Source organism: Ursus arctos, chromosome X, assembly GCF_023065955.2.
Source record: "Ursus arctos isolate Adak ecotype North America chromosome X, UrsArc2.0, whole genome shotgun sequence".
Classification (NCBI taxonomy): Eukaryota; Metazoa; Chordata; class Mammalia; order Carnivora; family Ursidae; genus Ursus; species Ursus arctos.
In genome coordinates this window covers 56,209,096-56,223,245 of record NC_079873.1, presented here as the reverse complement: position 1 = coordinate 56,223,245, position 14,150 = coordinate 56,209,096, and the positions used below count along the sequence as shown (strand labels likewise).

Sequence of the window (14,150 nt, the reverse complement as noted above, 5' to 3'; positions counted from 1 at the left end):
CTACCATTCATGTAAGAAGAAGATATGAAAGGATATATAAGCATATGCTTTTGTACAGGAGAAATACAGGAAGGCTACACCAGAAACTAAAGAGATTGGTTAAATATGGAGGACGGAGAAAAGTGGTAGAAATAAGGGTGCGATGGGAATAGGGTAGCAGGGATGAAGAGGGAATGACATTTCACTGAGTATTTTTTTTTAAATATTGTAAAAAAACATGTAAAAGAATTTACCATCTTCACCATTTTTTAAGTGTACATACAATTCAGTAGACTTAAGTATATTCACATTATTGTGCAATGGATCTCCATAACTTTTTCATCTTGCAAAACTGAAACTTCATACGCATGCAACAACAACTCCTTGTTCCCGCCCCCCCCCAGTCTATTCTTTCAGTTTTCTGCCATTGCTTTTATACCTACATAAATTCTTTACTTTCTCATGTTCACCAATATGGACATAGACCTTTGCCTATGTTTTCCTCTAGTTCTTTTGTGGGTTTTTCTTTTTTCTTTTTCTTTTTTTAAATTTTTTTAAATTTATTTTTTAAAAAAGATTTTATTTATTTGACAGAGAGAGAGACAGCCAGCGAGAGAGGGGACACAAGCAGGGGGAGTGGGAGACGAAGAGGCAGGTTCCCAGGGGAGGAGCCTGATGTGGGGCTCGATCCCAGAACGCTGGGATCACGCCCTGAGCTGAAGGCAGAAGCTTAACAACTGAACCACCCAGGTGCCCCGGGTTTTTCTTTTTTAAAGAAACTGTGTAAAAACATGTAAAACTGGGGCACCTGGGTGGCTAAACGGTTAAGTGTCTGACTCTTGGTTTCAGCTCAGGTCATGATCTCAGAGTTATGACATCGAGCCCAGATTGGGGCTCCATGCTCAGCGGGGAGTCTGCTTGAGATTCCTTCCTTCTCCCTGTGTCCTCCCTCACTGGCGCATGCTCTCTCTCTCTCTCTCAAATAAATAAATGAATCTTTATAAACAACATGTAAAACTTAGCATCTTAACCATTGTTAACTGTACAGTTGTGTAGAATTAAGTCTATTTACATTGTTGTAAAACAGATCTCTGGAACCTTTATCTAGTAAAACTGAAACCCTATAGCCATTGAACAACAACTTCCTTTTTGCCCGTTCCCCCCCAGCCCCAGGTCACCACCATTCTACTTTCTGTTTCTATGAATTTGACTCCTCTAAGTACCTCATGTAAGTGGAATCATACAGTATTTTTTTGTGACTGGCTTATTTCACTTAGCATAATGTCCTCAAGTTTCATTCATGCTGTAACACGTAATAGGAGTTCCTTCTTTTTTAAGGCTGAATAATATTCCACTACACACACACACACACACACACACACACACACACACACACACACACATCATATTCGCTTTATCCAGTCATCCACTGATGGACATTTGTGTTGCTTCCACTTCCTGGCTATTGAGAATAGTGCTGCTATGAACATGGGTGTGCAGATATTTCTTTAAGAACCTGCTTTCAATTCTTTTGGATATATACCTTGAAGTGGGATTGCTGGATTATGTGGTAGTTCTATTTTTGACTTTTTGAGGAGCCTCCATACTGTTTTCCATAGCAGTTATACCATTTTACAATCCTTCCAGCAGTGTACAAAACTTCTAACTTTTCCACATCCTTGCCAATATTTGTTATTCAGTTTAAAATTTTTAAAGATTTTCTTTTATTTGAGAGAGAGAGTGCATGCGTGCATGAGCAGGGGGAGAGGCAGGGGGAGAAGCAGACTCCCTGCTAAGCAGCGAGCCAGACGTGGGTCTCAATCCCAGGACCCTGAGCAGAAGGCAGACACTTAACCAACTAAGCCATCCTGGCGCCCTTCAGTTTTGTTTTTTTTTTTATATTAGCCATCTAATGGGTGTATGGTGGCATTTCATTGTGGTTTTGATTTGCATTTCTCTGCTGAGTATTTTTTTTTATAACTCTGACTCTTAGAGCATGATAATATTTCATATACCTTCACATACCCGAAATATAAACAAACAATTAAAACCAACCAAGATGTAGGGGGAACCCTAAAATGGAATATAAACAGTATCTGTGGGAACCAGTATCTTGCCTGGATACTCTAAGCCTAAACACAAAAAGAACTGTACATAAATGCTGTAATCTAGTTCATAACAGTGTTTCTCACAGGGGTATGGACTAGCAATTCTGAAACTACTTTATGTGTATACTGGAACTGAACAAGTAAGTAAACAGACTGCCGATAATGAGAGCTGGTTTCTCACTGTTGGAAAAAGGAGCTATAAATAAGGGAAGGAGGAAGGCTAAAATGAACTCTGTAGTGTTGGACTGGAATCAGAGGTATCAGTATAAAACCATGGCTTTTACTATACATACAGACATATAAAAATACAAATCTGAGTGTATGTGTGTATTACAGACATACAGATATTTCCTAGCTCTACCCGCTGAGAGGGCCTCAGTGACACCCCAGTAACAATGAGCACACCTAGCACCCAGAGTGAGTTTCTTTTTTTTTTCTTTTTAAAGATTTTATTCATTTATTTGACAGAGAGAGAGACAGCCAGCGAGAGAGGGAACACAAGCAGGGGGAGTGGGAGAGGAAGAAGCAGGCTCCCATCGGAGGAGCCTGATGTGGGGCTCGATCTCAGAATGCCAGGATCACACCCTGAGCCAAAGGCAGACGCTTAAGGACTGAGCCACCCAGGTGTCCCCCAGAGTGAGTTTCTAAACACTATTTTCCAATTTAAAAAAATCAGGGCTCTTTTGAGATATGGTTGATTCTAGAAGTGGGGCAAGGAAAATACAAGATGGGTGCAGAACATCTGCTGGAAATGCTTAAAAACTAGAGGGCCAGGGAGCCTGGGTGGCTCAGTTAGTTGAGTGGCAGACTTTGGATTTCGGTTTGGGTCATGACCTTGGGGTCCTAGGACTGAGCCACTTGGGGGCTCTGTGCATAGCAGGGAGTCTGCTTAAGGATTCTCTCTCCCACTCCGTCTGCCCCTGCCCCCCCCACCACTCATGCTCTCTCACTCTCTCTCTCTCTAGAATGGATGAACAAATCTTAAAAAAAAAAAAAGAACAAACTAGAAGGTATATTAAAGAACATAAGAACCACCCTGAAGGAGCTCCTACTGGACAAAGCAGGAACAATTTGAGCAATAAAACAAGTAATGATAGTATTGGATGTTAACCCGTAGAATAAAATAAATACCCATGTGTCTATTAGCATATAAATAAATAATCAAATAAATAAATGGGGGAGAAGAAACAGCTCTTCCTCACAGAATTCCAATGAATAAATTTCTGAGGTCAGAATCCATGTTCTTTCTATCCCATCAGGCTGTTTCAAAGCTAACTAGCAAGTTTGACAAGATCCCTACCTTGATACCAAGTGCTACCAGAAACTTTAGTATATCAGCGGAAAACAACCATCAGGAGAAATGGCCTCTGCTAGAATATACATTTAAAATTAATCTATGATTCTTACTTTATAGATCCAGGCAGGGTACCTCCATGGGCTTGTAGCAACAAGACCTGTAGCTGCTGTACCTGGGAAAAGCAAAGAAAAATAGTCAGCTCATCACTGATCAAAAGCTACTTATCCCTTATGAGCTAAATTACTACAATTAGCCGTAGAGTAATTTGACTTGATACCTATGAAATATAAGGCATATCTTAGGTATTACAGAAAGCATCAGGGTTGATGATTCAACGATAAAAGTCCAAACAGCATTATATGAATGACTAGTACTTAGAAGACGAGTTGTCCCTTTTACCCTGAGCATCTTAATGACTTTTTATTGAGCACCTATTTTTCAAAAACCAAACTCAGCACCGGGCTAGGTAATGTGAGGGGGATACGAGAATAAACTCTCGTGTTTTACTCTTAAGTTTACAATCTGGTTGACAAAGACAAGCCTATGGCTTGAAATAGTAAGAAACAATACAGGAGAGAAGATGCTAATTCATAAAGTTAAGTACTTTAGGGTTCTGAGAAGACGCAAAGTAATGAAATTCCAGAACAGTCAAAAGGAGGTTTCCTGTGGCTGGACGTTAAATCGGAGTGCGCGCACAATGATCCTCTCCCATTCCCTCCTGTGATGAAAGAGGAGCTGTTCTGCCTCCTATGACCAGTCTTGTTGCTTATGCTTTGGATCCCAACTCTTCTTGCCTCCTGATGAATCATACTTTGTTATCCCTTCTCTCTCCCATATCTTCTACTTCTCCCTTTCTACAGGATCCTTTCTATTAAGATTAAAACATGTTCAGGGCACCTAGGTGGCTCAGTTGGTTAAGTGTCTGCCGCGTTGTCCAGGAGGCTTTGATCAGGTCTCTGCTTCTTCTCCAGTCTCCTACTGGAATACTCTTTCCTGGCTCCCTCCACTCTAGTCACAGTGGCATCCCTTCAGTTCTTCAAATGCACTAGATACCTTCCTAAATCAGGACCTTTTCAGACTTGGTAGATGCCTGGCACTGTTCTAAGTGATTTTTGTGTTCATTAGTTCATCTAACCCTCACAAAAACCCTATGAGGCAGGTACAATTATTTCCATTTTATAGATAGGGAAACTGAGGCACAGAGAACTTTGCCAGGGTACACAACCAGTGAGTTAGAAAGCCAGCATTTGAATGTGGGCAGTCTGACTGCAGTGTCAATGCTCTTAACCACAAATGCTTTTTCTTCTCCCAGGAAGCCTCTGCCTTCTTTTCTGCATAGATAATTCCCACTCAATCACTCAGATCTCAACTCCAACATTGCTAGGGAAGCCTCCTCAGCTTCGGTATTTAACAGAAGACCCTGTCCATAATGTCATACTACTCTAATATAGCACACTTTCTCATTCTAGAAAATGGTATGTTGGTATGCTTATGTGTTTGGCATTTGCTTCTCCCACTTAGGCAGTAAGTTCCACGAAGGCAGAAACCACGTCTTCTTTGTTCAACGATGAATCCCAACACAGTACCTGGTACACAGTAGTGTTCAATATATATTTATTGTTGGAATGAATGAACAAATGACTAGGAAGAAGAGCATTCTTGGCAATAAAAATACACATGAAAGAAAATGGAGGGGCAGAACCGAATATGGTATTTTATAATCGAGAAGATACTGTTAACAGGTAAATCACTTGTATCTTCTATAGTGACCCCCTAGGAGGGAGGGAGATAGAGGAAGAGAAGGGAAGGGGAAGCTTTAGACTAACTGAATAGTAGCTCTTATCACCAAGGAGGAAGGCCAGAGACGGAGCAAGCAGTACACAGCTGGGAAGCAGTACACAGTGTGGAAAGAGTACCGTATCCTGGAGGGCAAGGAAACTTGTCCCCTCCCCCGAGCCTGGGTCAATCCAACTACCTCCCTTCTCATCTCCTCTACCTCAGCTACTGAGCAGTTACACAACCAGTTATACTGATACCATCACAAATGCATGTGGCTAGTCTGCTACCTTTTCCGTTGCCATGATTTCAAGCCTCTGTGGTCTCTTCGATCCCTCTACCCTATTATCTGGCTGCTTGCTTTTAGGAGATGACCTTGCCTCCTACTACACTGAGAAGACAAAGGATGTCAGGCTGAAAATCCCTCAATTTCCCTTCTTCTCCCTCTAAATTATTGCCACAGTAATCTTCTTATTCTAGCCTCTTTTTTTCTAGTCTTGGTGGCAGGTATCCCCTCGAGTGTCTAAAGTCAATCTCTCTCTATTTCTGCTCAGGATCTCAACTACTTAGAGATGGTCCCTAAACAACTAGTCCCTATTTCAGTTTCAAGACTCTCCCAACTGGCTCTTTCACTTGTTCAAGTCTCTTCCATATTTTTAAAAACAAACAGACCTGTATCCTTTGGCCCTTGACTATCTAGCTATCGCCTTCTTTCATCTTGCCTTCTCAAAAGAAGAGCCTACCAGCTTCCTCCACTTCCCTATCTAGCATTCACTGACCAGCCCACAACAATATGCTCCTATCATTCCCCTGACCCTCTTCTAACTGAGGTCACCTTGTGATTTAAAACAATGGACATTTTTCAGTCCTTATCTTACTTTACACTTCTTTATAAATTTGTACTTTTGATGGTCCTTAAAACTTTCTTCCCTTGTCTCCCATGATACCACTGCTTTTCTTCCTACCTGTTGGCTCCTTCTTAGTTTCTCTTTTTGTCTTCCCTCTTTTCCCCATTCCTTAAATACTGCTGTTCCCCCAGAGTTCTCTCTTTGGCCTTCTTCTCTTCTTGGTCATTCACTCCTTCAGCAAATACTTAGTGAGTACCTTGAATGTGCCACGCACTCTTTGATCTCATCCACTCTGTAATTTCAGATTCTATCTAAATGCTAATGACTCTCAAATCTGTTCAGACCTCTCTATGTTAAACCCAAATGGCCAGCTGTGTCTGAACAACTGTACTTAGATGTCCCCCAAGCTCTTCAAATTCAAAATGCCCCAAACTGAATCTCATTGTTTCCATTTTCCCACCTGACCTTGTTTTTCCTCCTGTATTCCCTGACTCAGTGATTGGTACTACCATTTAATCAGTTGTCCAAGCAAGAAACACAAAAACAACCTTGATTCTCCCTGCCTACCCTTCCACATCAAATTTGTTACCAAGCAAGCTCTATACATTCTACCTCCTTGGCTTTTTTTTTCTTTCTAATTTGTACCCTTCTCTTTATTTCTATGGCTACCGTCTTTAGTTCAGGCCATAGTTCTCACCTGAGTTATTATAATAGCCTACAGTAGATCTGTGGGAGATAGGTTCCAAGACCCCCAGTGGTTGCTTGAAATGGTGGCTAGTACCGAACTCTCTCTCTCTCTTTCTCTATATATATACACTATGCTTTTTCCTATACATACATATCTATGATAAAGTTTAATTTAGGAATTAGGCAAGTAAGAGATTGATAATAATAACTAATAATAAAATAGACCAATTACAGTAATATACTATAATAACAGTTATGTGACTGTGATTCCCCCCCTCTCAAAATATCTTATTGAGATACTGTCCTTACCCTTTTTCTTGTAATGATATGAGATGATAAAATATCTATGTGATGAGTGTCTATCTAGGTGAGATGCATGACATAGGCATTGTGATGTAGTGTTAGGCTACTATTAATTTTCTGACAATCCGTGAGAAGGAGAATCGTCTGTATCCAAAACATGGTTGACCATGGGTAACTGGAACTGTGGTAAGTGAAACCATGGATAAGGGGGTATACTAGTGTAATTTATTTTCTTCTAGTCATACCCACTTCTAATCCACTTTCTCTACACTTGCTAGAGTGATCTCCCTAAAATACACATTTCACCATGTCACCCACTTACTTAAAATCTTTCAATGGCTCCCCACAGCTTTCAGGTTGAATTCTGAATCCCCTACTAGGTCATATAAGGACTTTCAGGAGCTGATTCTTGCCCACCTCTCTTGCCTCTTCTCTCACTGCTTACTTCTTTATCAGTGAATTCACCAATGCCACCCTCAAACCTTACATAGGATGATAAACATGTCAATAGGAATTACTTTAAGATTTGCCCAAACTAACAGAATGCTTAGCTATCATCTTAAACCTCTGGTAGAGGAGAAGCTGAGAAACCGAAGCTCCATCATTCCACTCACAGACTTATAATTTTTCCCATCAAATTTTAAGGCCCTTGTACCTGTTGCTTCAGATGATTAAGTTCAGCTGTCTGGGGATCAATATTAACAACAGGTTTGTTCTTGATTTTTCTTGCTCTGTCAGCATAGCGAAGGGTATTTAATGTTTCTTCTAGATTGGAGTCAGCAGGACTCACACAGGCTATCATAAGAGTATGGCTATTACCTCCTAGAGAATCTGAAAAAGAACAACAAGAGGAAATAAAATCAAAGAAGCAGGATGCAAGCGAAGCTGTCCATTTGGGTTGGTGGCTTCAAACTCAGAGCTCTAAGAAAAAAATTCTTAAGAATCCGCAAATTTCCTATGTGTCGACATAAAAATACTAAGATTTTTGATGTGTAAATGATATAGTTTAGAATCCTATTCCATGTGTCCCCATTCTTAAGATTGTGATTTCAGCAGTTGACCAGTTTGAAACAATGGGGCCTGACCCAAGTAAGTTAGTAGCCACTATTGGAATTAAACATTCTTAGGATGCCCCCTCTAGGTAGGTTTTAATTCTTCAGGGAATTCTGCTTAACAGGCACTAATAAACAGTAATTGAGTTCATTTTCAGGGACAGAGGACTAAGCACAGTTGTCATTCTATAGATTTCTTGGCTCTCAAAGCCATATCTTAGAAGCCTGCTTGCCAACAGGTCTCTTTCAAAGCTCTTTATCAATTAGACAGCTCTGTATGTGATAGTCCAAAAATCTGTTTACCTGTCCCATCTTCACCTTCTCAGCACTATTATTCTGAATTACTCTCTTATTTTTAGAAACACTTTGGGCTTACCTTGAAGCAGTCGAGTCAACTTGGAATCTCTGTAGGGCACAAAGCCACCCTTTTTGTCATCTCCAAGAGCACTGATTACATTTCCCAAGCACAGGAGGCCTCGGTTAATATTAATACCTAATAGTGGGAAACAAAATTTAAATTGCTTGGTAGAGCATCGAACATATACCTGCGTAAAATAAGAACCCCACAGAAATATTAAATCATCCATCTTAAGGAAACTTCTTGATCCTGTTCACTTTTCTGAGGACAAAGGTCTAAATGCTGGATATACACGCTGAATTTGCTGGCACTTCTTGCCCTTTCCCACGGAAACACAGTAGACACACAGATAACTATCACCATGACAACAACATTTGTATATTTACTTTTTATATCCATTATCACATTTAATTCTTAAATTAATGCCGAGAAATTAGACCAACAGCTATTTTTTATTGTCATCTTGCTAAATTATTTTTACTATCATTCTCACCTTACAGATAAGGAAACCAGCGCAGAGGTTCACTGACTTGTCTAAGGTCAAACAGCTGGTGAGTGGTAGGCCTGACATTCCATTTCAGTATTTCAGTTAAGTCCTATGCTCTTTCTATGACACCACATAGGAATACATTTTCTCTTGTTGCTTTAAAAAGGGTGAAGATTCTTTTCCATTTCTTTAATTCCAAGGTTTGCTTTTTAAATTCTGTAATAATCTCTGAGGTCCTTCTAAAGACCCTGATTTTCCCATGATTGTGTTTATTGTGTAAAGGCTATAATATAGTATAGTGGTTAAGTGCATGGGCTTTGGTGTCAGATAGACCTAGGTTCTAATCCCGGCTCTACCACTGACTATCTATATGATTTGGGTAAAGTTCCGCTCTAAAATGAGGCAAATCGATCTACCTCATTGGGTTGTAGTGGGGAATTAAATAAGATACTCATACAAAGTTAAATGCTAAAGAAATGGGATCATTTTTGTTAGTGCTACTCCACCTTTTACTTACTCAGCCATACTTTGGACTCCCCTATAACCAGAAACGATCATATCTACAAGATCCTGAGCTCCAGAATTCCTGACTGTATCCTACAATCCTTTCATTTCTTTCACGAATCCTGTTCTTCATCCTTATTGTAACCACCAATTTACTGACACTTTTAAAAAAAATACTTTGACAGAGAGAGAGAGTGCGCGCACAAGCAGGGGGAAAGGCAAGCAGGGGGAAAGGGAGAAGCAGGCCTCCTGCTGAGCAGGGGGCCTGATGCAGGGCTCGATCCCAGGACCCCAGGATCATGACCTAGCTGAAGGCAGACGCTTAACCGACTGAGCCGCCCAGGCGCACCCTGACACTTTCTAATACTCCCAGTACATCATTCTCTCCTGGGCCTTAAACTGGATCCTTTGATCAGTCATTTCAGTTAGGCTTTCCGAAGCACTCACTAGACCCATGACCTCCTGCCTCCCCATCATGTTAATTCCCAGTCACATGTAAACCAACTCTGTGTGTGTGTGTAAGTTTCTGTAGGCTGCAATGCTGAAGAAAGTCACATAACCAAGTGGACTAGATCTATTCATTATAAAACATTGCTATCTGACTTTAGCTGAACCTTTGGTCAACTGACAATCTTTCTTCCTCATCCCTACTTCAGTACGGCAGCTATTCTAAACATTCATCATTTCAAGACTGTAAATCTCCTTTCACTCTGTTAGTGGATGGTTTCAACAAATACACTGTGGAGATCGAAGTTATCCACATAGGAAGGTTTTCCCTCTCCTCACCTCAGAGTCTTTTCTTTGCTGTTATTGATTCTTTCATCCCCCTCCTTGTTTCAGAGGAGTAAATAACAACCTTTATTTCCTCTTCAGCCTCTGCTGGTTTGTTTCTGTTCCCTCCATTTTCTCTGGGACCCTGGATCCTTTGATCTTCTCCCCCTCTCCTAGATCTTTAACTTATTTTCCCTTCATGAATTCCTTTTCAGTCTATATACATGCTCAAATCTCCCCAATCTAAAACAAAAACAATACCCTCAAGCAACCATTCCTTTCTTTTCTCTTTATTGCTAACTGACAGGGATGCCATTTTCAGGGCTTTTCACCCTATCCAGAATGTGAAGGAGAGTGTGCTAAGATTTACCAAGGCTGCTCGCCAATATCTGCACTAATTCTTGTATTAGTTCATTCTTTTTTTTTCCCCCTTTGAGCCAAACAGAACACTGCCATCTTATTGGCTCATATCCCATCTGGGATGTAAAGGAGAGCCGGGGAGGTTTTTCAAACCTGCTGAGCAAAACTTCCATCTACAGTTTCATGCAAGACAACAACAACAAAATCTAGATGAACCCTGAGAAGAATCTATGGCAACTAGGATCTAAGCAAGAATCATACACTTGGGTATAAAGAGGCTGTTTTTTTCTTCTTCAAATGAGAACTGGGGCTTTGGAATAGAAAGGAGCAAGGGAAATGAATCTCTAGAAAGAAACCATCACAAAACAGGATTTGCTTTTCTGTTGTTAAGAGATTTAAAAACGATAAATTCTTGACATGGATAGGGTACGCATCATAAACACTGGGAAGCACATGTTTGCAGAGATTTAAATTTCTGATAGAGGATGGCAATGGAGAAAAATGTCCAGAGATAACATTATAATATCAGAAGTTATTCTCTCTAAGACTGAGAACAGATCAAACAAGGAGAAGATCAAGAATACTCCTTGACATTTCTGGGTATTTATTTACTATGGCAACAAATAAATAATAGAGATTTTAACTTAAAAGCGAAACATAACTTGTATCATGGAGGCATGTTGCAACAGGTTTCGGAACTTGAATAGATGTAACAAGGGAGAAAAAGCAGGTAGGGGAGAAATGAAGCGGCTCCATATGCAGCAGCTCTCAAATGGGGATAATTTTGCTTCTGAAGGGACATTCAGCAATATCGGGAGACATTTCGGTTGTCACAATTTATGGGTGGCAGTGAGTGCTACTGGCATCTCGTGGGTAGAGGACAAGGATGCCACTAAACATCCTACAAGGCACTGGACAGCCCCCCAAATTCTTTGATCTAAAATGTTAATACTCCCACAGCTGAGAAACTCTGCTCTATAGGTGAAGAAAATACCTGCGAGTCTAAGGCAGGTAGCTGAGTAAAATAGGGTAAAACATAGAAGTATTATCATAGTATGGATATGGTCCACCTAGTTAGAGAGAAAGGGAAAGATCTGTTACTGCAACAGCTCATAAAACTTATAGGAGTAAACACTGAGAAGGGACAGAGTGAAAGAGAATTTGATTAGGAGACAGAATCTAGTTCAAACTCTGCCCCTACCACCTACCAATATGCGTGACCTTGGACAAGCCACTGAAACTTTCCTTTATTCATAAAATAGGTGTCATACATACCTTACCTCATGGGACTATGATAAAAATCAAATGTGATCTACAAAGTGCTACCTACACATAAGCTTTTATTAATGGGGGGGGCAACTCGGGTAATTTGGATATCTACTAAGCTATGGGAGGCTGAAAGCAGAGCACCTGACAAATTCCTAATCTACTCTGATGACAATTTCTTCACTCAAAAGATGCTGTGAGTGAGTAAGGAAATGGCTGCTTTGGCCTTCAAGCTGACACACACGAAAGAACTGATTATTTAAGTAAAATGATGGGAATCTGTTGGGGACCAAGGGGTATGGTTAAACACCAGTATGCTAGCTGTTTAGAAAACAGATGTCCAAAATTCAGGAAAAAGGCAGCTAACTTTCTGGGAACAAGACGTCTAAAGGGGAAAAAGGACAGAAGGCTTTCCAAACACAAAATTGTAATTATCTAGCCACAAATTATTCCAATAAAAAAAATCGATGTAGCTTCATAGAAATCAACATGGCAAAGAAACTCAGATACAAAAAGAATACAGAGCATTATAGGAAGTTCTGTTCAAACACAGGAGATTGATTACCAGCATTTCTCTCCTCTCTGTCCTAAAACACCACTAAAAGGAATTTTAAAAGTACTTCACCCACCAGATCACGGAACATAGGATAGAAATACCAGTAGACAGGAGGTTTCAACATGTTTTTAGAGTACAGGTAGAGAAGCAGTAACTGATTTAGCAAGATAGAAGCCTCAATCTAAAGAGCCTGCAGGGGGGCAATAATGATGATAGTGATAATAACAGCTAAGTTTATATAGTGTTTCCTATAAGCCAGATAATATTCTAGGTACTTTACACATATGAACTCATTTAATTCTCACAACAGTCCTATAAAGTATGATTATCCTTATATTGACATATATGAGTTGAGGCACAAAGAGGCTAGGGAAGTTGCCCAAGGTCACACAGCTAATAAGTGGCAGAGTCAGGATTCAAATATAGGCAGTCTGGCTCCAAAGTCCATGGTCCTAATCTCTACGCTCTATGGAAATGAGCTGACTTGGTCACTCAGCGGCAGCACCGGGTACACCGGAAAGAGGACAGACCTGAGGCTGAAAAAAGGGGATTGGTAGAAAATGTGTATAAAGAACTCTGGCATGCGCCAGTCTCTGCCCCAGAGCATGCAACTACTGTGCTCCCCATTCTCAATCATTCCCAGTCTACTTAATGGGATTGTTTTTCTAATACCCACCCATTAAATGTTGATATTCTCTTGAAACTGTCTTGAGCTCTTTTCTCCCTATCTATACTCTCCCTAGGTTATTTTATACAGCCTAGAGTTTCAATAAAAACTATAATGAATGAGTCGCTAATCTGCATCTCCCAACAAGACCTCTTTCCTGTTGCCCAAAGCTCTATTTCGGCTGCCTACCGGATAACCTCCAGTGGGCTGTGCCCACAAGGCACTGCATGGAATACCGAACAAAACAGAACTCATCTTTCAGTGCCAATCTATTTCACTTCCAGCACTGTCCTTTTTCATTTCCTCGCTGTCTAACCAGTCACGCAACCTGAGACTCTTCCTCTTCTCACACATCTGAGTCCTTTTCATCAAATACTTAGTGAATAGGTACAATATTCTAGGCACTGTGCTAGTTATTAGAGATACAAAGATGACTAAGTCACAATCCCCACTCTCGAGGAGTTCATAATCTAAAGGGAGAGAGGGACACAAACAAAAATAATTGCAAATATATAACATTAAAGGAAGAGATATATATAGTAAAAATGGGTTCTCATAAGAGGGAGTGGTAAACTTTCCCCGGGAAGGTAAGGGAAGGCTTCAGAAAAGAATTAAAAATTTGAGCTGAATTGCAAAGGATGACTGGAACAGTGCCAATGGAGGAGGGAAGGGTAGGAAAGAAGAATGTGAAGGCATTCCAGACAGAGGAAGTAGCGTATGTCAAGGCACATTTGTGAGGAACTATGGGTAGCTCAATATTAATACAATGCGAGGTACAAGATGGCGAGTGACAAATACGGAGGTCAGAGGACAGCTAGGGAGAGATCGTTAAGTCCATGACAGATAAGATCAGTCTCAGGTATATGTATTTATCCCGTAGGTCAGTGTTTTTCAAATGGCGTTCCTCAGAACCTTAGGGATACTTTAGGGAACCGCAGAGAAGCTTCAGAGTTTCTGCAACTATAATTTGGGTTTTGTTTTTCAAGCTTTTTTAAAATTGTGGTAAAATATGCATAATATAAAAGTTACCATTTTAACCACTTTTAAGTGTACATGCAGATCAGTGGTATTAAGTACATTCACACTGTTGTGCAACCATTGCCACTACTTACAAATATTTTAACTATTTTA

General features: G+C 40.3%; 1 protein-coding gene across 2 annotated transcripts in view; it reads right to left on the bottom strand.

The window, feature by feature from the left end:
• The window catches only part of KIF4A (kinesin family member 4A), a 108,215-nt gene that overhangs the window by 56,699 nt on the left and 37,366 nt on the right, over positions 1–14,150 (bottom strand). For both annotated transcript variants that reach the window (XM_026485737.4, XM_057312274.1), the window contains 3 exons: positions 8,427–8,543; positions 7,654–7,829; positions 3,495–3,556 (listed from right to left, as the gene is read on the bottom strand). In XM_026485737.4, coding sequence (XP_026341522.1) covers positions 3,495–3,556; positions 7,654–7,829; positions 8,427–8,543 — 355 coding nt within the window. The remainder of the gene's footprint in view (positions 1–3,494; positions 3,557–7,653; positions 7,830–8,426; positions 8,544–14,150) is intronic.